This window comes from Lonchura striata, chromosome 17 (genome assembly GCF_046129695.1).
Source record: "Lonchura striata isolate bLonStr1 chromosome 17, bLonStr1.mat, whole genome shotgun sequence".
NCBI lineage: Eukaryota > Metazoa > Chordata > Aves > Passeriformes > Estrildidae > Lonchura > Lonchura striata.
In genome coordinates, this window is record NC_134619.1 from 3,662,644 (window position 1) to 3,688,743 (window position 26,100).

The 26,100-nt window shown below is 37.7% G+C and overlaps 1 protein-coding gene across 2 annotated transcripts in view; it reads left to right on the plus strand.

Annotated features, from left to right (window-relative positions):
* GNAS (GNAS complex locus) overlaps positions 1-26,100 on the plus strand; it is a 130,496-nt gene that overhangs the window by 58,921 nt on the left and 45,475 nt on the right. For both annotated transcript variants that reach the window (XM_021553591.3, XM_021553592.3), the window contains exons 3-4: positions 23,480-23,534; positions 23,620-23,739. In XM_021553591.3, the coding sequence (XP_021409266.1) occupies positions 23,480-23,534; positions 23,620-23,739 (175 nt within the window). The remainder of the gene's footprint in view (positions 1-23,479; positions 23,535-23,619; positions 23,740-26,100) is intronic.

A 26,100-nucleotide genomic window follows, 5' to 3' on the forward strand; every position in this document is an offset into this window, starting at 1 on the left:
AATTATATTAAATACTGCAAAAAACTTCAGGTAAGTTAAAAAATGTAGCTCTCTATGGAGAATATTAAATGTATGTCTATAGTACACACTCCCATGGCCTTTCTGAAAAATTCCCCTGGGTTTTTCAGGTTTTCACCAGCTTTTCTTAATTACATGGTGCAGTGATTACCTTTTCTCTAGCTAGTGCTACAGAATCAGCACTACATGAAGAACTTTTCTTCTGTAGTATCTCATGGAATTTCTTACTTCCTATATAATTTAAATGGACAGATTGGGCAGTACTCGATTTAAAAAAACAAAAAAGTTTTTACTAATTTTTCCAGATGGATGCTTGAATTAGTTTATATATAAATTAATATATATAGAGTGCTCTTTATCCTCTTAAACTTATTGCAGTTACCTTTTTGATATTAAAACTATTTGTACACATTATTGCAAACCCTGAAGATTCCCCCTACTTCATGCTTTAGCTACATTTTATCTCTTGCCAGTCATTCCAGCTGGGTAATTTTTTTTTAATTGCATTGTGTTAAAACCTTGTGGTTTTGTCCCATAAGATAAAATTTATTATTAATAAAAGCTGTGCCTTTCCCTGCTCCTTCTAGCAATCTAGATATGAGTGGGATTTCTTGTTCCTGTTTCTGTTTCTTAGGTTGTGAGCTCCTGTGTTGTTCTCTTGGGCTGGGGGAGCAGGTCTGGGGGGTTTCGAGGCATTTTTCTAAAAAGTGAAAATGCTGCTCTTGTTCCAGTTTTGTGAACATCCTTCCCCAGTGTCTCACTCAGATCAAGGCAAGCAGAGCTAAAGCTTTGAAGTGTAATCCAGCAGGCAGAGTTATCTCTATCTTTATTTTTAGATATATCGTGAGTTTGTGTTTTTAGGGTTGCCCAGGTCCCATCTCTGATGAAGAGCTGAGATACAGAAATTGCTCATCTTAATCTTGGTCATTCAGAGCTCTCAAGTTGAAATGAAGGAATTTCCACTGATTAGGGTTTTTTTTAGTATAACTTGAATCTTGATGTTAAAAATAGCATGCCTTACATTTAACAGTTGAACCTTGAGTTAATAGTAAACCCAAGCATTTAGGATGCAGTGCAAATGTAGCAGCATCATCTTTTAATAGTTATTTCTACAACTGTACTCTAATGTAAACATGCAGTTAATTAGAATTACTTGTTTACAGCTGAGCCTGTGCAGAAACAGCAATGCATGGAGGGGTGTTTTTGACAGCTGAGAGGCAGCAGCATCCATTTTTTGAAAAATATAGTAGTGGAATATCTCAGTGAGATGTTTTATTTCAAGGTGTTGCTGTTAGAGAAGTACAAGAAAGCTGGTGACCTTCTCTCTGAGCTACCTGTTGCTGGCTGTATTCTCCACAGGGTTATTGAATAAGTCATTGTGTTGGCATCTCTTTTTAGTTAAGGCACTAGAAAATAATTATCTTTCCCAGCTGCACCCTTGCAGCCTCCCAGGAGTGGCGGGTGAGCTAATGGAGCAGGCAGAGGTGTGCAGGGTTTCCTTCTGGGCTTTGGGGTAATCCCAGGAGATGCTGCATTTAGCCTTGAATGGCACCTTCACTGCTGCCTCCTTAATCAGCAGGATTTAAACTCTCCCTTCTTGTCTGGAGTTCTTCACACTTCGGGTTCCTTCAAGTTAAAACATTTTTATTCTGTTTTGTCAGTACAATTATGTATGTAATGTAACTGTTCATATTAATTAGAAAATGCAGTGAGGAAATTGGTGTTTGTGAAGTAAATTTCATCCTTTGTAGTAACAAAGAATGCCTTGCTTCAATCTTGCTTGGTTTTTAATTTTTTTTTTTAATATAGATAAAAATTTGTAGTGGGACGTGTAGCACATTAAGTTCAGAGAACTATGTGTAATGCCTGTTTTAACCCTGATAATTTAAATTAAAATAGGCTAGGTAAATTTGGTTTAATTTGGCATTACTATGGAAATTTGACATTACTGTGGAAAAAATCAACTAGCTGGATTCTTGAATTTTAATTTAATTACACAATAGTGGCTAGCATTGCTTTGTGTATTTTTTGGTGTTGTTTTTAGCAGGCTAAGACTATTTAAATATGAAAACTTAAGAGTTGTAACAACTTCTTTTTAATAAGCAAAATATAGAAATACTAAGGACATAGCCATTTACTGAAATGATTTTATCGAAGATCTTCTGAAATTAGAGTACAATCACAGCACTTCATTATTCATGGAAAAAAAAACTATAAGCACAATGCAAAGCCTAGGAAAATTATTTTTCCTTTAAATGAGAGAGAAAATGGAAAGAGGAAGGGCTCAGTTAATCACTTGGTGTTTTCTGGAAAGCTGGGACCACTCAGTCCTAATCCACCACACAAACCCCAAGCCCATGGGCAGGCAGAGCAGCACTTTCTATACTTCCAAATATTTGACAAAACAGTTGCAGAGCTCAGTGTCAGTAAAAAAATGAAGTTTCTTAGTACATTGTCTCAATGTCTTCTGCAGCAAGCTTGTTAAACAACTTTCTGGAAGATTTGTTTTAATGGGGTTGTATGGGTTTGTTGGTTTTTTTTTTTTTGCTATTAAATTTCTATATTGTGGGAATCTACTGGATTTTCAATTCTGGGTTTTGATGCACACTAAAATAGATGCCTAGAAATTATATGCAACCTTTTAATTTTGCTATGTCAAAGTGATTAATGTTGTTTCAAAGTAGTTACTCATAGGAACACATTCTGCTTATGCTGAACATTGTAGATAAAAATATGCTCTGTAACTGACACATAGGACGCTTGAAAATCTGAAATGGAACTGTTTTGCCTTTTTAGTTTTTTCAACTGGAGCTGTGTCACTCTTAATTTCCCCTAACTCTTGGGAACTTGGGATGCTCCGTGCTGCCTCTGTGTTTTGCTTTCACATAATTGGACAGTCTTCACTTTATGTAATTGTATCTTATGCAATCAAATGTTTACTTACCTTATGTTTATCACCAAAGAACTTGGGAACGTTCTGTTACCTAAGTATCTCTTTGACACTGTAAAATAAGGGGCAAGAAATGACTGAAAAACATTGAGTTTAATAAAGCATTTCTGTATTCTGTGTAATCATAGGGAGTTAGAAAAAAGACTTTGAAATCATGTAGGCAGCATAATGTCTGACTTTTTCCTCACCGTTTTATTCATGCTAAATAATTTTTTTTAATGTATTTTTTCCTTAACCTAAGCCTCTGTTTTCTTAACTGAAGTTCACAGGTTCCATTCTGATAATAATTTCAGACAATAAGAAAACAGGATATTTTTTTCCACTTAATTTTTAATAATACCGTTTGGACACAGTTTGGTTTTTTTCTTAAACTGAATGCAGAAGGTAAAGTTACACATAGGTAGAATAAGTAGAAATATTCTATTTATATATATTATTCCTTACCCAAAGTAAATATGTTTTCATTCTGGATAATGCTGCAAACAGAAAAGGAAGTTTGGTATCTGTTAGAATGGCAAATATTGGGATCATCTCTTTGTGATTCCATGATATTGTTATGGAAATAGAATATGGGTATTTTCAATAAACAACGAAGAAAAATCCCAGAGGATATCCTGTGAGAAATTATGGGAAACACCAATTTATATAACTTATTTATAATTATTACTGGGAGGGGTGATCTGATAAGTTGTACTTCAGGAATTTGTTTTAATGCAGCTGAACCTGAGAGAGTCCCGCAGGAGTCAGAGTTTAGATTGTATCTGTGAAACTGGAAAAGGACTCAAAGGTCAATTAGTTAAATTACCTTAGTATGCTTTTGGATGTTTTTGTGGCAAAAAGACAAATGCAGGCTTGGATGACTAAAAAACGGGAAAGTGAAGCATAAGTGATAAAGGGGATTTCCAAATCTGATAAGAGTGTGTTACTAAAATAGTATATCCCATGCTGGTGCCTTCACTTCATGAAGGATGTGGGATTATTGGGGAGGATTTAAAATTAAAAGGAAGCCACAGGAGTTGTCCCAGGTCCAGAAGGGGGGTGTCCAGATGTGATTTCATGGCCATCTAGATAGAGGTGGTGCTGTGGGAGCAAAATGCCTAAAAACGAGTGCAGGCGTGAGACTGACTTCCTTAGCATCTGAGATACTTTATTTGAAATAATTTCTTGGGAAAGAGGAAGCTTCATTTAAGCAATCTTAGGGAGGTAGGGGTTTATTTTTAAACCAGATTTCAATCCACCTGAAGATTCAGCTTTCCTGGTGCAGGTGTGTGTGCTCAGGGTGCTCACTGTGGCCTTGGGGAGCACAGAGTCTGGTGGATGTCCTGCAAATTCTTCCTTTTCCTACCCTGAACTTTATTATGTATTTGCAATTCTATTATTGGTGTTTGAAGCCTTGAAACCTCTCAGCCCACGGGCATCAGAGAGGTGGGGAAGCATGGGGGTTGACTTTTGGTTTTGGTTTTTTCCCTGAAGATAATTTTGCTGCTGGTTTTGTTGTCACCATTTTCACTTCCTCCTGAAGCATCAAAGATTGGGCAGGGTCTAAGATGATGTCAGAAGATCCTCTTTTGGGCTAGATTGGTTCATTCTTACTCAAGTGATGCAGATAAAGTTACTTGAAGAGATTGAGATAAAAAACTCTTTCATTAGGGACTGCTAGGCTTATTGCCATCTTCTCCTGCATAAGGCTTTCTTGACCTCCTTGGCTCATCAGAGCAGACTTTTTGTAAGCAATTCTCTGCCCTTGCAGGAGTCTTTGGTGCTCAATCTTATCTCATTTCAAATGGTGACCTTCAGAAATAATTGTTTTATTTGAAATTTCATCTCAGCATTAAAGCATATGGAGAAACTCAGTGGCTTGTGATACAATGAAAGGCAAAATGAAGTATTCAACTATCGTCTCTGGGCTAAAATTCACCAAAATACTTACGAAATATCCGTGTTTCCTGATTATTCCATGCTGTTCCAAACTGCTAGCCCAGGTCAAAGCTCTGGTTCTGAAGTCTGTTCTATAGATGGAGACATGTATGTGGCTGAGAGGTGGCTGGCTGGGTTTGGAGCTACTCTGTGATTATGGATCTCTTTACTTTGAAAGAAACAGCAGAATTTCACCTTAGTGTGGGTAATTCAAATCAGCATAGTTTGAGAACGTTAGTATCTCCTTATGAAACCAAATATAGTTCCCTTCAATTCCATTCATTCTGGACCTTATCTCTCCTTCTGATATGTCTCACTAGTTGCCAAGCAACCTCAACAGTAGCTCTGCACATCCAGCAGCAGTAAAAAAAAAAAAAAGAAGTGAGTAGTTGTTGCTGAAAATGAGATGCCTTCTGATGACATGAATGAAGAGAGTTACTAGGGAAGGAAATGGGGAGTGGCGAGTTTAGAGCTGATGTTCTGAAAAAGCTAATAGTATTTAGCACTTAGGTAGTGCTTTTTATTTTCCAAGCACTAATCAAGCAATCATAAGGTTATTAAATAAAGACTATTTCTCTCCTTTCAGTGAGTGATGCACAATTACACTTACGCTTTCTAGGGCAGAGGGCAGGATTTAATCCCAAGAGTGAAGGAGTTTAGTAGGTGTATTTCTTTGTCTGACCTGTACTGACTTCCCATGTTTCTAGTTGGACTGCAGATTATCTGGAGGGTTTGGGAAGATTTTTCTTTGTGTGTTTGCTGATAAATAGCCAGCACTCTCTATTTATTTCATGAAGATGCACCTGCAGTGTTTTGGGTTTTGTTAAAATATTTATCACCTGCAAGGCCTTCCAGACTAGAAGTATGAAAGATTGTGTGTAGGTCCTTTATTGCTTGATAATGCTGTAATGCTTATAAAGCAATAAATAGAACTTACTTTTATATTCTGTCTCCTGTACAAAATGTGATCTGAGAAGCAAACAAACTATCATCTCAAAGGAGATCGTAACTGAAGTGAAAGCTGATTTAGAAAAATGATTCTGGTTTTAGGTTATTCAAAAGGAAAACTTTGTGTTTCATGTAGATTGACCAAAGCAACATTATTTAGGATACACTTAAGTTAGAAAGGATCTGAGTTAAGATTGCCGTAATTTGTGTTCTTTTAAATTTTGGACACCATTGCCAATGACTATCTATATAAAAAGGTAATTTTAAATCCTTTACCTAACTCCTAAAAAGCAGTTTTAATTCAAATGTGGGGTTTTTTACAGCAGATTCTGACACTGTGAACACTCACTTTCCCTGTCACATTCTGCCTGGAATTCCCAAGTTGTGTGTTGTGAAGAGACACCAGAGAACTGGGCTGTCCTACAAGTTCTGGTCTAGAGGACTGTGAGTCACAGTTCAATCCTTTCCTTCTCCCTCTTTTTTTTTTTTTTTTTTTCCTTGAAGATGGTGGTCTTAGGAAGATGCTTATTCCATTTCTGAGAAGGGATGTGCTGCAAATGTGTCAGAAACGGGGATGTGTCAGTTTATACACGAAGTAGGATGTGTTGTGAGTTACACCCTCTGTGTCTGTGCACACGCATCCACGTGTTGGACATGCTCCAGTGAGGCTTTCTCCACATGTTTTTGCATGCTTTGTGCTCAGCCTGTGCTTACACACTGCATCTCTACATGGGCGTTTTGACACTATTCAGGATAAAATGAGCAGAACGAGGCAGGGTTATTTAGGAGACGTTTGCTGTGTGATGCAGATAAACACACAAAAAATGAGGCTCAGTGTGCAAATCCAGAGCTTACCCTTGCATGGTGGCTTCCTGCCCTCCTGCTTCCACAGAGGAAGGTGTTTTATGGGTAGAGTGGTGCTTGGAGCTGCTCCTAACAGAACATGCACATCTTGAATCAGTGTGTGTGCTCATCTGAATCACAGACCCAAAGGAGTACCTGCCTGAGAGGTGCTGGGTTTTGCTCTGTGTGAGGAGCGATGAATTCTCCAGTTGCAGTTTGCAGTGAATTTAAGTTGTTGCTTTTAATAAGGACTAGAAACAATACTAAATCATTCTAGGTTTAAGGATAAATTGAATTAATGAAGCTGTACAAAAGAACTATACTTGCAAGTGGTTAAAACACAAGTGAAATGGTTGAAACACAAATGAAAAAACATCCCAGTGTTACATAGTATTTTTACCACATTCAGCTTTTAAAGGTTATTTGTGTTGGACTGAGATTTCTTTGGACATTCTGTAGCTAATAGAGGTAATTTAGAGATAGAAAAATAGTGTGTGTCTGTGCATGTGATGCATATACAAAAACTGTTTGTAGTGGTGGTATTTTTATCCTCATCTTCTAAGAGAAGACCAGTCCTAATTCATGCTTTTTTTGTAATGCCTAAAATACATGGATTTTGGTAGCTGCCTCTTGCCTCTAGGCTTGTAAATAGGTTTGTCCATGCAAGATGTGGGTAATTAGTGTATGTGTATATATATATGTGTGTGTGTGTGTGTGATGTGTTAGTGCTGCATCAGTATTGCCATGTAAACTTAGTTGCCCTTTTATATATATGTGTATTCTCTGTATATCTAGTTTTAAAAGGGTAAATATTATAAACTGGTTGCTCAAGAGCAGCACGCTATAAAAGATGTAATAAGCACATCAGTAAAAGTGTTGGAGGTAGTAATAAAACTGCACTATAATCCTTCTACCAATTTATTGAACTCTAACTATAGTTATCTATGACAATTAACTGCTGCATATTGTACATTAACCCTTTGTAAGTAGCTGTATATGCAGTGATACTAAGTATAGCCTCAGTGCTTTAAACTTTAGGTTTTCAAGCAAATGTGTCATCTAATTTGATAATACAGTTTGCTTGTTGTTTTTTTCTTTATCCATCTTTCAACAAAATAGGACACCCAATTACTTTGGGGAGGACATCTTTGTCACAAAAACAAATGTCCTTTTTGCAAAATGAGAGTAAAATCATGACTTAATTCATATTTTTCATCAGTGTCTTTAAAAGTAATAATACTGCAAAGAGTGATTAACATTTAAACATGGTTATGTCTGGTTCATTGGAATACACAACTCCTGTGCCCTATTGGGTGGTTCTGATTCCCAGAGCTATTTCCATGTGCTGAATGTTCCCAAGAGCTGGGCTGTGTAAGCATAGGAGTGCAGCTGGCAGGTATGGATGATACTGTGAGGTGAAATTATAACATGTAAAACGTTATTTCTTGTTAAATGGAAGAAGTCAGTCTTAGTCGAAAGTTTAGGTTTTCTAAATTCTGTCTTCCAGAAAATTATTGTTTATATTTAAAATGTCCCAAAGTTTCTTCAGGCTGCTGAAGTATATTAGAAGTTGAGACTACAGCTTTTTTAATTCAGCTGTTTGCTGCCTTGGCACAGGAGTTTCTATAAATTCAGTGAGTGTCTCTGAATTCCAAGAAGATCCTTAAAACGGCAAGCAATTATGTTTGAAGTTTGGATCTCATGATGTCAATACAGATATGTAGTAAAATATTCCAGGGTGTGGTGATACTTAATCATTAATGATTGAGACTTGGGGCATTTCCTGAATATTAATGCTGGATATGAATGTTGATTGCCTACGATGAAATTATCAACCAGATACTTCTTCTCTCCCCTCTCTTCTTTAATTGATTGCTAATGCAGAAAGGATAAATGTAGAGCTAGGTCAGACAAATATTTGAAATACATTGAGGCACAATGCTCAAGACAGAGCCCTTGCACTGCCTTTGTACCTTGTGAATTTCATAATTATCATGTAGTGTGAAAATGGTTAATTTTTTTTCCCCTCTAGTGACTGAATCTGTAGTTACACAGCTCAGGCTGTAAATTGTCCACTGGGATTTCTTCTCTCGGAGTCACTTGGTAGAAATCAGCATTATCACAAGCCTCTGGTTTCAAATGATGAAGCTGATGTAGAATTTTCCCTAATTGTGTAAGTTTAACTGCCACTAAAGGTAAACTGATACAATGCCACACCTTGGATGTACTTTAATACTTAATCTGCCCCTTAGGAAAGGATTGACTAGCTCATGTCAGTGCAGTGCTTTATAAAAATCTTACTCATAAAAATGTTTATGACTAAGTTTACATTAAAATTTTTAGAGAAATGTAGCCTTTTGCTGCCAACACCAACTGGTAATAACCTACTAAAATACATAAGTTAAACATTTCATAAATACGTTTGGAACACACAGCATGTGCCATTGGTTGTGTTGTGTTCTGTAAGTCTCAACTCCTGGAAGGTCTCTCTTAATTCCTGCACAAAAGTGCAGGAGGAGGTGCCAGTGAATACAGTTATGCTGTAGGTACATTGGTGTGGTTATCTGATTTCCAGGTAGTAAATTCGTAGGGCATTTCTGCATATTGTTTGCATGTGTTGAAAATATGCTCTTGTACATGGTAGGAGTAAACCTGGTTTATCTTTCTGTGAAACTTTCTACAGAGAAAGAGGTTTTTCAATCCTATGTGTTAAACATTTGGAGGGAAAGCCTTGTCCCTCCTGTGTGACAGTGATTGCTACAACAGGGTCCATTCTCCCCTTTCTCCCCCCAGTAGCTGGGAAGTATCTCCTTACCCCACAGCTAAGAAGCAGCTTGTCTTACTGAAACTAAAAAAATGTTTCATATAGTCTGTTTTATGTATCTCATAAATAATATATTTCAGAATGTTGTAGATACTGATGATTCACCAAATTATTTTAATCAAATCTGTGGTACTAAGCATACATTTTCTGTAGCATAGTGGCGTCTGGTCTGCTGAAATTTCTAGGAAGAGAATTTCTAAGAATCAGTGCAACACTAGTTTAGACCAGTGGTCTGTGTAGTCCAGTATTATGTGTTAGAAATGTCACTTGGGGAGGATTAGGGGAAAAGTAGAAGAGGTTCTCTGTGGTCCCTCTTCCCTGCCACTTCAGGAACTCCAAGAAGCAAAATTCATAACAAGTTTTGAAGTGAAGTCACATTGTTCTCTTCAGCTGTGTATAAGTTTCTCATTCAAACAATATTATTTGTATTTAAAGGACCATATGTTGTGAAAGCAATTGGACAATTATGGCAAGGTGCTGTATATTCTAACTGATGAGCTAAGTATCAGCAAGTAATTTCTCACATAACTTTTGGTCTGACATTCTCATTCATTATATACTGTCAGCATGAACTGTGTCTTTTACATTTTGTTATCATTTAGAAATGTCAGGTCAGGGCCAGGACATGATAATTGTGCCATTGTCACAGTTTGACTTAAATTACAACAATATAACTTCCCTTTTATCAGGGGAAATGAAAATAAATGTGCTTATTCAGGTATAATTAATTTGCAATTTTAAGCTCAATAAAAGGTCATTCTTCTTACAGGTTGATTTCAAATATATGTAGATGTTAAATACAGTAAAGTGAAAGTTTCTTCACATTGTGGCTTCCAGACTGTTTAATAAGAGCTGTTTGGAATTTTTCCACTTAATTTATGTTGCATTAGGCAAGGCTCTAGTTTGGATCCAGAATTTGTTTGTCCAAAACATCCATGAACCATTCTAGGTTCTAAATGGTACCTTCCTGGTTAAATAAACCCCCCTGTTACTAAAAGTGAGATTCCTTGGAAGTCCAGAATTGTACTGGAATATGACTTGAAAGTATTGTTCTTACTGTGCATTTTCAGTGAGTGGGCATAATGTAGTGTAGTATCTAGGTACAGGAGCTGTGTGTTGTGTTTTGAGATTAATTTCTACAGCTCCTCTGTATCAAAGGAAGAATTTTTTTCCCCCCACTTAAGCCGAAGCAAAATTATTTCAGAAGTAGCAATACAGAAACTTTTGTTTCTCTCAATAAATTGACTCCAGCTTTTCTGTACATAGACTCCTAAATGTCTAGGGGGAAAAAATGGTATTTTTGATGTCTTTTATTTGACAGTGTCTTCTAAAGTCAGGCCAGCAAGAGCATCAGGTAGACGCTGTTGCCTGAAACAATATTCCCTGACACTGCTTGAAGAATTCTGCTAATGGGTTTAATGTGATGCTGATGGTGTCTGTGCTTGGAAGGAGGTGAGGGTATTTTTGTTGTTGCCTGGTAATATTTTGTGTTTACTTACAAATACTTTTCTTATATCATCTTCACTTCTGGTAGTGCAAAACTTTTAATAACTGGAAAAGAAATTAAAATACCTTGTATCATATGAAATACAATTATAGAAACCAGTGTTGATACTTTAAAGGCAGCTATTGTCTGATACATGTTGATCTCTAAGATAATTAGTACAAAAATATCTGAGTTTGGGTTTGTTACTAGTGTGGTGTAGCCTTTGAGATTGATGGTTTTGGTGTCACATTGCTTTTGGAGAATTTCTTTACTCAAAAAGTTCATTCTTTGTACTTTTGCCTTATGCTTCCTTTTTCCAATGTTGGCTTTGAAATTCAGCGTGGTTCATTTCTTGCATGGCAAGTTGGTTATAAACAATTTCTGTGTTACTTCTGGGCTGTTAAGAGAGTAACTTTGCTTGCCTAAGTGTGTCAGGGTATCTGTGTGTCTGAACACTGGAACTTCACTGAGCAGTATGTTAACAGCTACAATTTTCATTTAGCTTTGCTGAGTTTAAAGTTTAATTTGGCTGTACTTAGAGACTGCCTTTCTTAAGATTATAATTTGTTGAAGTGATTTTTCATTCCTGTTACTTCGAAGGACTAAAACAGAGAAAACTTTTTCAGAACATAAAACTGGCCAAAAACACTGGCAATTGGACAAGTAAGGTGCAGTGGAAAACTCTTCCTCCTGTAATTTTACAGTTTCAGGAGACATAACTGTTGTTTGTAACAACAGAGGATTTGAAAATATTAGAAAACAAATTTTAAAACTTACAGGGGAGCCTGTGCCTTGACTTCTTTGTCTAGAACAATAATCTCAAAAGTTTCCCATGAGCTGTGTAGGAAATGTGAACACTTTGGTCATTCACTTCACAGATAAAAACCATTTTCTTTTACATTGAGGGCAGCCTTAACTTGATCTGAATGACCTTTGCTGTAACCAAGCCAATGTTACTGTACCTCAGAGCTTTAGGGTTGGAACGTGCTAATCTACAGGGGAGAGTTTTGTGTTCCCTTCCAGCCGTGTTCCAGGAGGTGTTGGAGCAGCTTTGGTGTCTCAGAGGGTGGCACTGGGAACAGGAGGAGACCTTTCGTAAGAAAAAGCAGGTGTTGCCTTAGACCAACAAGCTTTTTACCGCTGAAATCTTTTTTTAGAACAATGCTAAGACTTGTGCAAGATGTTCCCTGCTGGATTCCCTGTGGTGAGTTTGTTTGGTGCCCAGTGCAGTGTTGCTTTGTTGTAGCTGGTCTGAGCACTCCAGCTATAGGGGGCATTCAGCCCCCGTCTCGTGCCACCTTGAGATTTGGCACAATCTTGTCTCAGCAAAAATTTAGTAGTAAAATCAGTGGTATGGTAGATGCAAAATAAATCAGCAGTGCAGTCAGGTTACTTGAGACTCTGTATGCAGGAGTTCTGATTTTCTGATCCAAGTGCTCTTTCAGTGGCACTAATTCACACCAAATTTTGCTTGTTTTAATTCTCGGCGTCTTGTGTCATAATATACTTGCTTCTTACTATACAGCTGTTACTAAGCAGTTGTGTGACTGTGGCATTAACAAGCCTTTATAAACATGAGGCTGAGTATTGATCTGTGAAGCTCCATGTGAGCTCTCAGCAGGGGCAGCAGAGCTGAATGGTTTATTTCTGGTGGAAGTTGGTAGCTTTGCTCTGTTGAGGATTACCTGCTCACTGACACTTGTGCCAGAGGTAAGGGAAGATCAATTACCAGCGAGTGGGACTCTGGAAAAACTATTTTAAAACTGCCCTTCATGGAGAAGAAACTGCTTTGGATTCCAGTTTGGAACAGAATTGAAATGTGTCGGTGTTTGAATGTAGGGTAACAGCCCTGATTAACCAGTGGATTACTAGAAGCTGTGAGGACACCCTGAAATGTTCAAGATAGAGCACATTCCTTGTTTTAAAGTTGGCACAATGTGGCAAAAGCATTGGACATATTAGTGTGAAATAAAGACAGCTTTAGCTGAGTGTTGTGTGTGATGCTGAGGATTTCACTCCGAGACAAGCACAGCCATGTATGGGTTTTTTTTGCAAGCAGGGTCTGTGGTGGATTTTTTTTTGTTTTGGTTTGCTTTTGGCTGAAATGCAGCTTTGACCTCCTGAAGGTTTTTTTGGAGAAAAGTTTACTTCTGTCATAGTTACTCTGAACTGCCTTTTGCAGATGCAATCCCTTTGCCTCCTTTCCCCTCTCAACAAGTATTCCAAATTGTGGCTTACACAGTACTGCTGGGATAAGTGTGCACAAGTGAAGCAGAAATACTAGAAGTCAAGGATACACTCATTTATTATACAAAAACACTCTGTTTTGATTACTTACAAAGCTTTTTAAATTAGAAATTTTAAAAATTATTATTAACTCTCTGAACAGTAGTAGCCCTGCAGAATTTGTTTCTAGATGCACTCTTTTAATAAATTGACAGTTCTGGTAAAAAGTGCAGTAACATAGTTTCAAAGCTTTTTCTTTCTTTTGAATTGTGTTTAATGGATTTTTTAAGTTCCCTGGTAGTGTACTTCATTTGCTATAAAATCCATCTCATAAGTAGTGGTACATAAATCCCTTGCTGCAGATATTTTAGAGTACGCAGTCCACAGAGAAGAAATTTGGTTTTGTGTTCTTTCTGCTGCTTGTTTACCAACAAGTAAAAAACCTCAAACAAACAGAAAACCAAGAAGAACATAATCTGTAAGTGATTTCTCAAATTGTTCCATTCTTCCCTTTCTTAGTAAATTATTTTATGAGACTTGGTCACATGGTGTGGAGCCATATTAAGATAAAACAAGATCAAGAATTTTCTAGTGAATGGTTTAGAGATGGAATAAATCACCACTGTGAGAGAGACTGTCCTAGCTAGAAATCTGCAGAGCAGGTTTGGGGTTTTGCTTTTTTTTCACATCCTTAATACTGGCTGTATAAAATACTTAAAAGAAATCCTGGTTTTACTTAAAGATACAAATTTGCAGCACCTTATATCTGTATGGAGGAGGCATGTGCACAGCTTTGAAAATTGAAAATAAATGTTAGACAGGAGTTACTGCACCGTTAAGCCTCTTGCAATTGGGCATTTATGAGGTAATGAAGGTGTAGTACTGATGTTTGCAAACTGCAACCAGAAGCATCTTATTTTAAGAGCATTACTAGTAGCTAAATTTTTGGTTTACTTAAAAAATCTCCCTGTTTCAAAGCAAAGTGTGATAGGCAGAGGTGACTCAGAGCTGTCAGAGAAAAAGAATGGCAAAATAACAATTTTTGGACTTCTTGTGCATGAGAACCCTCATCATATTTTGTCTTCAAAGGCTGTGGAAGAACTTCCATCTCTGAGTTTATTTAAGCATAACTTACGGTAAATTTTGCTCTCAAAGCATTTATGACTTAATTGTTCAGTGGGAGAATGTTGTATTTTCTCCATGTACATAGGCCATGCAGCATTCTTAAAGGTTCTGGGCCTTCTGGCCCCCATCCATCACAGTACTTAAACCATGAGTAGCCCTATTAAAGTTGATAGAATTACTCATGTGCTTAAAATTAAACATGTGCTTAAGTGCTTTGATGGATTAGAGCCAAAGTTGTCAACACCTTGCTTTGTTGTGTGCTGTTACACCTGCCTCTCCATGGCCTGGCCTGGGTCTTCAAGGGACACATTTTCAGATTTGGTCATTCCAATATTTAACTGCTCTGTGTCCTAAAATTGCAGTTTATATGCACAGCAATAGTAAATTCATACATAGTCTGGAAGTATAAATACACAACTGCAGTTCTTGAAATCTGTCAGGCCTTGACAAATTTCACAAGATCTTTTTCTGGATGTTTCAGAGGAAATTTTATGCTAAGTCTTTACATGGAAACATAACATCTATAATGTTTCTCAGAAAACTATCTTTCTACTGAAATTTGTATTTTAATGAAGTGTACAATGGAAATCACCATTTAGATGTGACAGCACATTCTTAAATATGACTGTGAACTTGATCTTCCCAAAAACAGAGATCAGTGCTGATAATGCTGAGTCTGTAATTATTTAAGGCTTATGAGCAAAGTTGCATGTACCTGGCAGCTTTTTATCTTTGAAGATAACTGTGGAAATCTTCCATAGTTCAGGCTTTGTCCATGGTAAAAATTCTGGATTTAACAGCTATGAAGGAAAGACTTGATTCAGTGACTGCAGTCCAACACTGCTGTAAGCAAGTGTGGTGAGCAAAGCATTTAATGTTAATATCTCTTTGAAATATTAACTTTCAGTGACAGCTGCATAGTTTAAAAAACAGTTCCTTTTTTCTTGTCCAAATAGTTCGCCCTGGTTTTTTGTGTCTACATCCCATGCCTTAACTGCTGTCCTGTTTGAGTTGCCATTCAGAACTTATGAGCTACCAGTACTAAATCCTACAGCATTTAGAAAACGTTAAGGATTTGAGTCATTGAGAATTTAATGGAATTTTTTAGGAGTACCAGGGGGAAAATGGTGAAATACGTTAGATAATTGCTTTTTATTTGAGTGAGACAAAAAACCTTGCCTTTTGTCACTGCTAGAGGCAACCACCTTCCAGATCATCTGTCTACAGTATCACATGCCAGAAGTGTTTCAGATGATAACAGAGATAATAACCACTAAAAATAAAAAAAAATCAGGGGATCTTTAGGACCAACCATTTTCCACCTGTCTCATCAGTGTCTTCCCTACTGCATTGCATCCTGCTTTGGCTGGTCTGTGTTTACTCTTATTTGGCATCCACTGTTCCAGCCATTTTTATTTTAGGGCTTCTTTCCATTTAATATTGGCATGTAGCCAGCTGTGTACTTTTTCAGCTTTAAGTAGCACTGAGGTCATCAGCCATTATAGGAGCTATTCCTCTCATTCTTGTGCATGAACCCCTGAAGAGCTCTGGGATGTGATTGCCTTCTCTTCAAAAGCTTCCTACCCAGTCCTGGCTGAAGAAGTTACTGGAATGCAGGCATTAGCAAAACAGTTTTCGAGCAAATGACACACGTAGGACACTCATCAAATTGATGTTTCAAAGGTTGGACAGAAGTGCTCTGAAAGTGAGAATTAAGGTGAGAACAGGAAGCCCCCAGGAGGCTGCTGTTACCTGCCTGTGTGTGAAAGCAAAGGATGGGGTGATGAACAGCACAGCAAATGGCCCAGATTTAACACAGGTGCTGTTGATCCACGTGTATGCAGTGCCTGGGCACTATATATTCCCACAATAGTACTTTTTCTGGGCATGCAGAGATGGAGAACCCAGGAGGCTGGTTCTGCTCTGAGTGGTGGATGTACAGACACAGCCTGGAACAGCAGAGGGGACATCCTGAGAGGTGGTGTGTGCTGTATTTCAGTGCTGCTGCACAGCTGGGCAGAAGTGTTTAAAAAAAAAAATGTGATGGGCAATGGACATATTCACAATACTTAAATAAATAATTAAAAAGGTCTCTGCTTCCTGACAGCAGTTTGATTGTCTCGAAGTAGTGAATTCATCAAGGCGAGATGATTCAGCAATTTGCCTTGTGTCCTCCCATTCCTGCTGGTTCTGAGGTGTCCTTCTGGACCAGAAAGGAACCACAGTGTCCTCTGAAGACTCTCCAGCCTTGTTAATTATTGTATCAAGTGTTTAGAGAGAATGCTAAACTTCTGAGGACACCTTTTATTGCAATATGCTTTAATTACCTGTACTAAGAGCAAGAAAATGACACCAGTGTGTTCCCCTCTGAATGCCTGGGGAGCTACAGGCAGGGTTTACAATTTACAGAGGTGTTTAATTGCACAGCAGGAACTGAAGGGCCTTTGTCAAACTCGTACATCACAGAGCTCTTTGTGAACAATTCTGTTTTCATCCCTAACCTAAACTACTGCTAGTTAATTAGTTGAGGTAAATGGAGCAGGATAAGCAGAATTATGCTTCTTAATATTGTGTCTGTGATGGTCTCTTTGTGCCACTAACAGGTATAAAGGGACTGTAAACCAGTTAAACTGGTTTTATGTAGGAATTTGCAAAGCTGAAGGGGAGCCTCAAGGTGGCTTAGAGCCAGAATAGCATCTCTGTGCCACCTCCAGCTGGGCAGGTGGTATGGCCAGGGTGCCACGTGCCTGTGCCAGAGTCCTGGAACTTCATCAGGAGCAAAGTCTGCCCACAGCCAGTCTTTGCATCAGAATATCCATAGAGGCAGAATAGTTACCCTTTAACCTTTGCACTTTGGGTATCACAGGGAGCAGAGATAAAATAAACCTAAAAATGGAGTTTATTACATTTATATTCAGGGATGCCTTTTTTAGAGTTTGATATAATTTCATTGTGGTGCCATTCCCAAAGATAAGAAACAAGTCACATCTCAGCCTCTAACACTGCAATGTAAATAATGATCAAAAATAACACGATTTCTGCTTTCTGTGATGTGGTTTTTTTAATCAACACTTCAGTAATTTGTGTTTCTTGACTTCTGACTTGCAGAACGGTTCTGTCATTCCATTAGCAGAAGATATGTCTTTGTGCCTGTATTTCTTATCATATGTTCACGTGTTTATGGCTACATAGTAAGATGTGCATGTTACTTATGGAGAAAAATACTGCAATGTATTAAAACAAGCAGTGGTAAAGCAATTTACAGTGCTTTTCAGTCTTTAGAAAGGAATTTGTGGAAGCCCTTTTTGTATTGTCTACTCCATACATTGCATCCCATATTATGTGAGCATGTGATTATGTTTCAGGGGAAGATTGAACTAAGGTCTCCCAAATAATTTAGGTCACAGTTAGATCTGTCCAACATAATCAATTTTTAACTGTTTCTTTAATTCAAAGTATATAATGACAAAATTATTCAGCTGGTTGGTTTTTTCTTTTTTCCAAAAGGTATTACTCACCTCCAGAGAAAGCAAATAGTTTATCCTCATAGCTATTCTTTTTCTAATATTATTTATTCTCACGGAGCTTTGGTAGCTGAATGGTACAGTGTGTTGATACCTGGAATTTTGGAGAAGTAAAACAAAGAATTTTCTAAGTGAAGTAGGTTTTGGAGTGGAGGGGAAAGGTGATGTAGGAGGAAGAGCACAGTGGTAGAGAGGGAAACTGCTCTGCAGGAAGGGTCTGATGCTTCCAGGGAGATGCTCAATCCCTGTGTGGTCAGTTACCAGCACACACTGACTGTAAAGTGATTTTTAGGGTGCATTGTGTCAGCTTCCTGTGCCTTGGGTACCATTTCATTTTAGCAGGTGCTGACCAAGAACAAAGTATTAACGTGGTTAGAAAATCTCTTTCAGCTCCACTGCAAGTGAGGACCCAAGTAAATCCTATTTCCTGTTACAAGCTGTGCAGTTACTGCTGTGCAGCTGCAGCTCCTGCCCCATGGCACTGCAAAGGTTTGTCAGTACAAAACAGAAAAATCTCTTTGAAGATGGCAGAACTGCTCAGGTATCTCAGCAGCGTGATATAAATGGTGTTGAGTTTGCAGAAGACACGTAGTGGGTTTTGCTATTGCATTTTAGTAGTTTTGTCTGTAAAATTGGTACTTTGTCACAGGTCTAAGATGAATTATTTCAGCTTCACTCTGAATACTCTAGGCAACTGTTTTCCCCCATTTTCAAGTGCCTCTAACTTGGCCTCTGCCATCTTTGCTGTTCTAGCTGTTATATTTTGAGGTAATTGCCGTGTTCTGTTAGAAATAACCCAGGCCGAAACAAATTTATCTTTTAGTTGAATTGTAAAGTATTGCACGACTTTTTGCAGCGTGGATTGGTAGCAAAACCTTAATTGAATTTCCTTGCTTGTGGTCTTGTGTCTGAAGATCTTGGCTGCACAGCTCTGTTTCTCTGAGGTGGATTGGCAGGTAGTGCTCTTAGTTTCCATAAGGTTCAGTAAATAAATTTTAATGCAGATTTTATGGAATATTTATTAAATCCATCAGCATGTTTCACTGCATTAAAGACACTTTATTTAGATGAATAGGCATGTTTAAATCCCACATGCTTGCAAAGTGCATGACTGCCTGTCAAAGAATTGAGTTGTGTTTTAAAACAAAATTGATCTATTAAGTTTTCATTGGTTGTCAGTGTGTAATTGATTGGCTTCTGAAGGTGAGCAGAAGGGGACAGCCTGTGGCTGCTTCCCTGGGCATTCACATTTGTTGGAAATGCCTGAAAAAGCAGGGAGATGCACCTGTGTGAAACACAACAATGTCATTTTCTACCATGAAAAGTCAGAGGGAAATGAATTGCTCTGTAAGATTTTCATTCTGGCTCTGCCACTTGCAAATTGACTCATTAAGTGCAGAGCTTTGCCTGGGGAAGGGAAGCCTTGCCCTGCTGCAGTTCTTATGTCAGCAGGTTCAAGAGTCACTGAAGTTTGACTGCTTCAGAAATAAAGATAATTTATGCATTACACCAGTCCCCGAAGGTGATAGAGGCTGGGCTGTTTACAGCCTTGTAAAGGAGACAAAGGCTCTGTATTAACACTCTCTGAGTACATTTTAATATGCCCTATTAAAATACTCTATATATTCTCCAGAGCTGCAGCACTCTCCAAGGTTTCCTAATGTGTCTGCACTGACCAAAAAATTAAAACTTCTTTGATTGAAGGAATTAGAATAATGGCATAAAGGTGTCCCATCATCCCTGTCCATCCATCTGTGTCCCCCCTCTAATTCTTTAACACGTTTTGTTGTGAGAATTAGTTTCGGCACCCTTTTTAAAAACTATTTTTCTACCTGGGAGATGTAGAAGGTTTCAGGGTGAACTGAATCTTTATCCTCTGGAATGTTTTTTTTTAACTTGAAGTATATTTTCCAAGTAATGGTCATTTGTATTATCTGTAAAGTAAACCAGAAATGAACATTAAAATTAAATTAGTTTGCTTTCTGATGATCTGTTTGTTAATGTGTTCTTTGCATAAGATTTGATAAAGTCTGAGTAAAAATGTTTCCTTTTTAATGTACGGCTCAACCACAGGTGGAGAAGTTCTTTACTAAATACTGATTAGCTTGGTTTTCAAGGAATATTTGATTTTTCTGACCTTTGATGTCATTCTGATTTAATGTTACTTGAATTAAAATGTCATCTTTTTTTATAGCACCTAAAATAGACTTTATTAGTTTTCCTGAAAGCTATGTGCAGCTTTTCTTTGGCCCATTTAAATATTGAAAACAGCAGGATTTGAGATTTTTTTCTTCTAATCCTCAACTAATAGAGTTTAATGCTTTGTTTAGCCTACCTTGCACAGCCTAAGCAAAAGTTTTAAACAAGATTAACAATATGACCTTATTAACCCATGACATCTAAAGATACAGAACAGGCCTGCAGAGACATCAGTCATTCCTTGGCCAGGAGAGCATTGGTGCCATTCCCAAACTACGTAGGATGTTCCAGAGGAAAACATTTCAGCAGCCCAGCTTTTTTTTTTTTTTTTTTTTTCTTTTGTGGTTTTGTGCCAGCACCTGGGAATGAGAAATTAAAAAGAAAAGATTCTAAGTTGAATATTCAGTCTTTGTGGTTGTGGCAAATAAAAGTTGGAGTACTTCTGGAAATTTGAGGTGCAACCTGGCTGGGTTTATAAAAATAAGGACACTTTGGCAGAGCAATGGGATGTTGCTTTTGTGTGCTTCACCTCATAAGCCCCTAAGTAAAATGAATGACACCTTTTGGAGATTTTTGAGGTTTTTTTATGAGAAGTTAGAGTTGTTTGTAAGCTGCTGTTGGATGGGTGATTGATGAACATGCTGAGTTCCAGAAGAATAAAGTGTCTCATTGTCATGGAAAGTTTATGTCCAGTAAACATTACAAAACACAGTGATATATTCACTGCTGTGTAATGGGATTCCTTGTTTACTGGGCAGGCTATAGGGCCATGGCAACAACACCAGAAATAGGAACTATGAGTATCCTTGTTGTAAAGATGATGATGGTTATCAAGCACTTTGTTAATTACTGCAGGTTAACGTTTCTCCGTATTCATTATCACTTTGTAGTGAGAGGATCAGCCAAGAGGTGTAAATGTGGAAGTTTGACTGAAATCTTTAATTAAATAATGAGGTTTATTGTATGGCATGGAAGAGTCAGGTCAATGTGCACCTCATTGATGCTTTGAGACAATTAATAGCAAGTGTTCCAGGGAAGAGAGAATAACAACAGTGCAAACTCCCTAAACTTCTCTTTTTCTAGTGATACTCCAAACCAAAACAAAATGAATGCTAATTCCTTAAAAATACTGGTATCTTGCTTGGCTTTCATCATATCAGTTGCCCTTTTGATCTAAACAGGGCAAAATCTGCATACATGTTCATTAAGTTCAAGATCCAGCTGAAATTTGGCAGCAGAATAAAAGCCAGACAAATTGCTTACATTGTCATTGATAAATGCTTCCTGCTTTCATACCATTATTTACATTTTTTAATAATTAAACATTTTTAAAAACTGAAAGTGAATGCTGGCTTTGCAACCATATGTGCACTGCTGAAAAACAGAATATTGCACCCTGCCTCTTGGTTGTGGAATGGAGAGTTTGGCAGGACCTGGGCCAGTAGAAAGCATTCATGTTAGGAAGGAAGATGGTGAAAAGCCCTTAGTTTTTTCCCTCTAACCCTGATTTATTTTCCTTAATTTGGTGTGTTTGTCCTTTCTTGGCTCACTACCTTGTTCTCATCAGCAGTGCCAAATCTCTGTAGCAAAAACCCTGGTAATTTTCAGGAATAAGGTGGTCTGTAGGTAGGTAAAGTCTAGGAAAACATCAGATTTTCATCTGATCCATTCTCTCTCTGCCTCAAGCCTTTACTGTCCTTCCTGTCCCTGCCCCAAACTTCTGAGGACCTGTGCTCAGTGCAGAGCTGATGTTTTGGGATAACCACGTTTGTTTTTTGGGCTTGTGCTGCTGATTCAGAGCTGTTCCCCAGGCAGCAAATTCATCCTGGACACGAGGGTTTGGTGTTTGCTGCCCCTCTGCAAGAGCAGCACTTGCATTGCAGTCACAGCTGGGGGATGCCCAGGCACATCCTCCACACCTCTGGCTAACAGGCAGAATAACTGGGGCTGGCATGGTGGTGATGTCCTTGACACTGTCTTATAAAAGTTGTATTAATTTTTCATTTGATAGCCAAAATTCCCACCACTCCTGGATGTCAGTATCTGTGTGTTACTGAAGCAGTCCCTTTTTTTTTTTTTTTTTTTTCCTGCTGCTCTTCTGTATTCTTCATTGGTGACTGTGCTTTCAGTTTCATTTTGGTTTTTGACTGTGAGTAATTATAGAAAGGAAAAAGTGATAAAAAGCTTTTGCAATGTGCTTACTGAATTAACTCCATAAAATGAGGTTTTCTAGCTGAGGTCTGTAAGCTGAAACTGTGAGTTACTATATTTAAAAGGATAAAAAAAGGAAATGCTGTTGATACTTCATAGTCTCTGGGACACTGTGCTGGAAAATGTTAGTTTTCAAAATGAAAAAAAAATGGAATGTTGATATAAATATTCCATAATCAAAAAGTCCTGTAAAAGCAGTTCAATGAAGATTAAAATGTCACTTAGACAGTTTAGCTGGCTTTTTTTAGTAATTACATGGCTAACTTGGTTTCCCTCAAAGTACTGATTTTATGCTGTTTACAGCAAGAAATTAATAATGTGAAAAATTTTATCACAATGCTTTTGCAATTAAGTTACAGTTTACAGGCTAGTAGTACTTTCAGGGTGCTAATTCCTGGTTATACCAAATATTTGATCATGCATTTTGTTTGATTGCACTGTTTAGCATAGAAATGAACTGTTGTCAGATTTGACACAAAATGCAGTACAAAGGAGCAGAGGCAATGGTTTGCACTGTCCTGCTCCAGCCTGCTGGGCTCGTTGATGTGACTGCAGTTAATCCCAAGTGGTAGTGCTCGTTCCAAGTGGTTTTCTAGTCTCCTCCTCTGCTTCTAGCCAAGGATAATTTTGTATACTTGGATTAACCCTTCACTGTTATGTTTCTCATCTAGACTGTTTGAATGTCTTGTGTCAGATTGAGTGCTCTGCTCTGGTTTGTTCTGCTAAGGCATCATTTTTGTGCTTTAATTTTTTTTTTGTGCTTTGAGGTTCTTTGGTCTCCTTTCATTTGTTTCTACTTCTAGTAACTGACCCTTTTTTCCTTTCTGTTTGTTTCCAGTGTATACTTTCCTAAAGAACTTTCACGTATGTCTAGTAATTTGCATTCAAATGAATCAAAATCTGTTTGATTCTGCAGAATGTCTTAGTCCCAGTCTAAGGCTGTAGTAAGTTTTTATTAAAGCATAATTAGACACTGATTTTTGGATGCAAATAAAGGCTACTGCTTAAAATAGATACAAATAGATTAAGTGCTTAAGTAGAAAAGTTTGGAGATATTTAAATGAGTCTATCTACAGAAGTCCTCAGTGACTGAAAGCAGTTTAGGCAATACAGCTTTAATAGAATATTTTTCAAGTTCATGTTCTGTTTTAAAAAGGTATTCTGCTTTTGTGGCTTATAAATTTAATTATGTGTCTTTTTTATTACAGGGAGAAGAAAATGAAAATTCAGGATATTAAAAACAATATTAAAGAAGCTATAGAGGTAAATTTATGAGCTATTGTTTTTTAACTGTTGCAGGTGGCTATTTAGACACTCTCTGCAATATTTTACTTGTGTTTCTTTGCAGACAATAGTGACAGCAATGGGCAATTTGGCACCTCCAGTGGAACTAGCCAATCCAGAGAACCAGTTTCGAATCGACTACATCTTAAATTTAGCAAACCAGATAGACTTCGATTTCCCTCCGGTGAGTAATTCACAGTGGCTGCAGCCATGCCTTTTTGCAAATGATTGTATTTCACTGCCCTGTAGTAAATATTTCCCCAGAACAGTGAGCTGCTCTCTCAGGGAATTATTGCAGTAGGTGCCTTTGATGAGTGCTAATCGAATTTACAGCAACACAGCCAGAATATTCCAGCTGATTCTTCAGGAACATGAGGAACATGGAGGCTCTCGTCTGCTTTTTGTGCTCTGGTGAAATAATTAGCCACAGAGTCAAGGTGGACAGTGCTGGGTGTAAAGTTTGGATATTTTTGGGTATTTCCCTGCCCAAAAGGAGTAGATACACACACTGCACTCTCTTGAGGATGATTAGCTGGTGTTTAATGATGCTGATTTCTCTCTTGTGGAAGAGCAGGTGGAGTTTTCTTGCTGATTCAGATTCTGTGTCAGCCAGGCTCTCTGCAGAGGCTCCACACACACGTCCTTGTCCCAGCCCTCCCAGTCCTGGTTAATCATTTGAGGTGCCAGCAGTCCCAGAGTAAATGCATAAAGGATAATTATTTGGTTGATGATACAACTTTGTGCCCACTCACAGTGATTAATTTCTCCTGTATCTCAACCAGACTTGTAGCAGAAGCCCATGAAAATACAGTTTGCAAACACTGAACATTTAAACACTGGAGAAGATATTTTTGTTAATTGCCATGAAGTACCTTCTACTTGCAGTAATGAAGGAGTGTTTCAAAACTTTTATTTCTCTCTCCATGCACTGTTGCAAGGGGTTGAGGGGGGTGTAATTATGATGTGTCAAAAATCATGTTCCATTTACACCAGAATTTTGTGTCCAGCAGTCCCAAATGCTTGAAATGAAAGTGCAAGGTTGAGTAGTAGTAAGATGTGGGATAGTTTGCACCATAGCAATTCTTAATTCAGTTTGTAATTCTTGATATGTAAACATTATTGAACAAGCCGGTCTGTGAGACCAATAACAGTTACCTTTTCCAAATGTTGCTGCTTCTAGGAATTTCTCTGCTTTGGTCAGTCTTTATCAAAAGAAAAATAACCAAACAAACAAACCCACATGCTTTGTGTACAAGGCAGATGTCAGGTGCCTTTAGCAGTTAATTGGAAATACTGCTCTGTAAGCTTCAAATCATTTCCGATGTAACAAGCACAGACAGGTTGGTGGAGGGGGATGTATGATTCCCTCTAACACATAAAATATAGTCATTGCCATTTTGTCTTTAAAGTATCTTAAATTTGAGATTTTGAGATTTTTAATTTCACACCTCTGTAATTTAGACATTTCTCAGTGTTATTCACAGAAATATTCAATCTCTTCATGGATGATCTCTCCTGCTGGGAACAGAGAAAAATTCATGCTTTGAAGGTAGTTTTAGGAGAATATTTGAGAGAGAAGACAGTGATTCCTTGCTCCACCCTCTGTGCTTCTGCACTGGCTGTGTGCCCACAGCTCTCCTACTGCCATTGTTTGTGCTAGTTCAGGTTGTGATCTGTAACAATGCTGCAACAAGTTCCTGTGACCTACCTCATACTGAAATACTGGATTTTCCTTGTGTCTTCTATATCAGGGGTCTTTTTTTTTTTCCTTCCATTCAGTTGGAGTGCAGTGATTTCTTTTAATTTTTCCTTTTTTCATTGAAAGCAAGGTGTAATTGTGTGACTTACTAGGTCTATAATTCCAAGTTCAGTGAAAAGTATTTGAGGTGTTGATTGACACACAACTTCAAGAATAACAGTCCAATAGAACTAGTTTTTCTTCTCTGAGCAAAGGTATTGTCTTAAATTTTTAAGCCCTGAGTCTACAGAGGTTTAGGTGTGTGCATAATTTTGACTGGTGGCTTACTTCATTGGCATGATTAACTATTTCTTATGTAAATGTTTGTAGGGTTGAGGTTTTAAACTGGATATGCATTAGCCACATGTTGAAGGACTATTGTTGGCTCTCTCTTCTCTCAGTGATTATATAAGTTAATATATATCTCTTGATTTCTGAGTTTGTCTGAAAGTAGATTGTAATCCTTTGGTACCTGGAAAACTGAACCTGCATTTTAATTGCATGATTTAAATCAAGATCTAGAGTGTCCCTAGCTGCCAGCTCTCAGTGCACAGAAATCACAATCCTTGAGTACCACTGTAAAAGTAGTTTTGATTTTGTTACACATTAATTAAAAGTACTTTGAAGAAAAAAATAGTTTTATGGAAGAAGAAAGGACAACCCTGTGCTGGTTTTGCTTTAAATCTAAGGAGATTTCCATCATCTGCTTCCTGCTGTGGTATACTGGGGGAAGAATTTTATAAAACTTTTCCTATATAGAGTATTGATTGAGAAAGAGGGAGGGGAATTTTTAGCAATGTCAGCCCT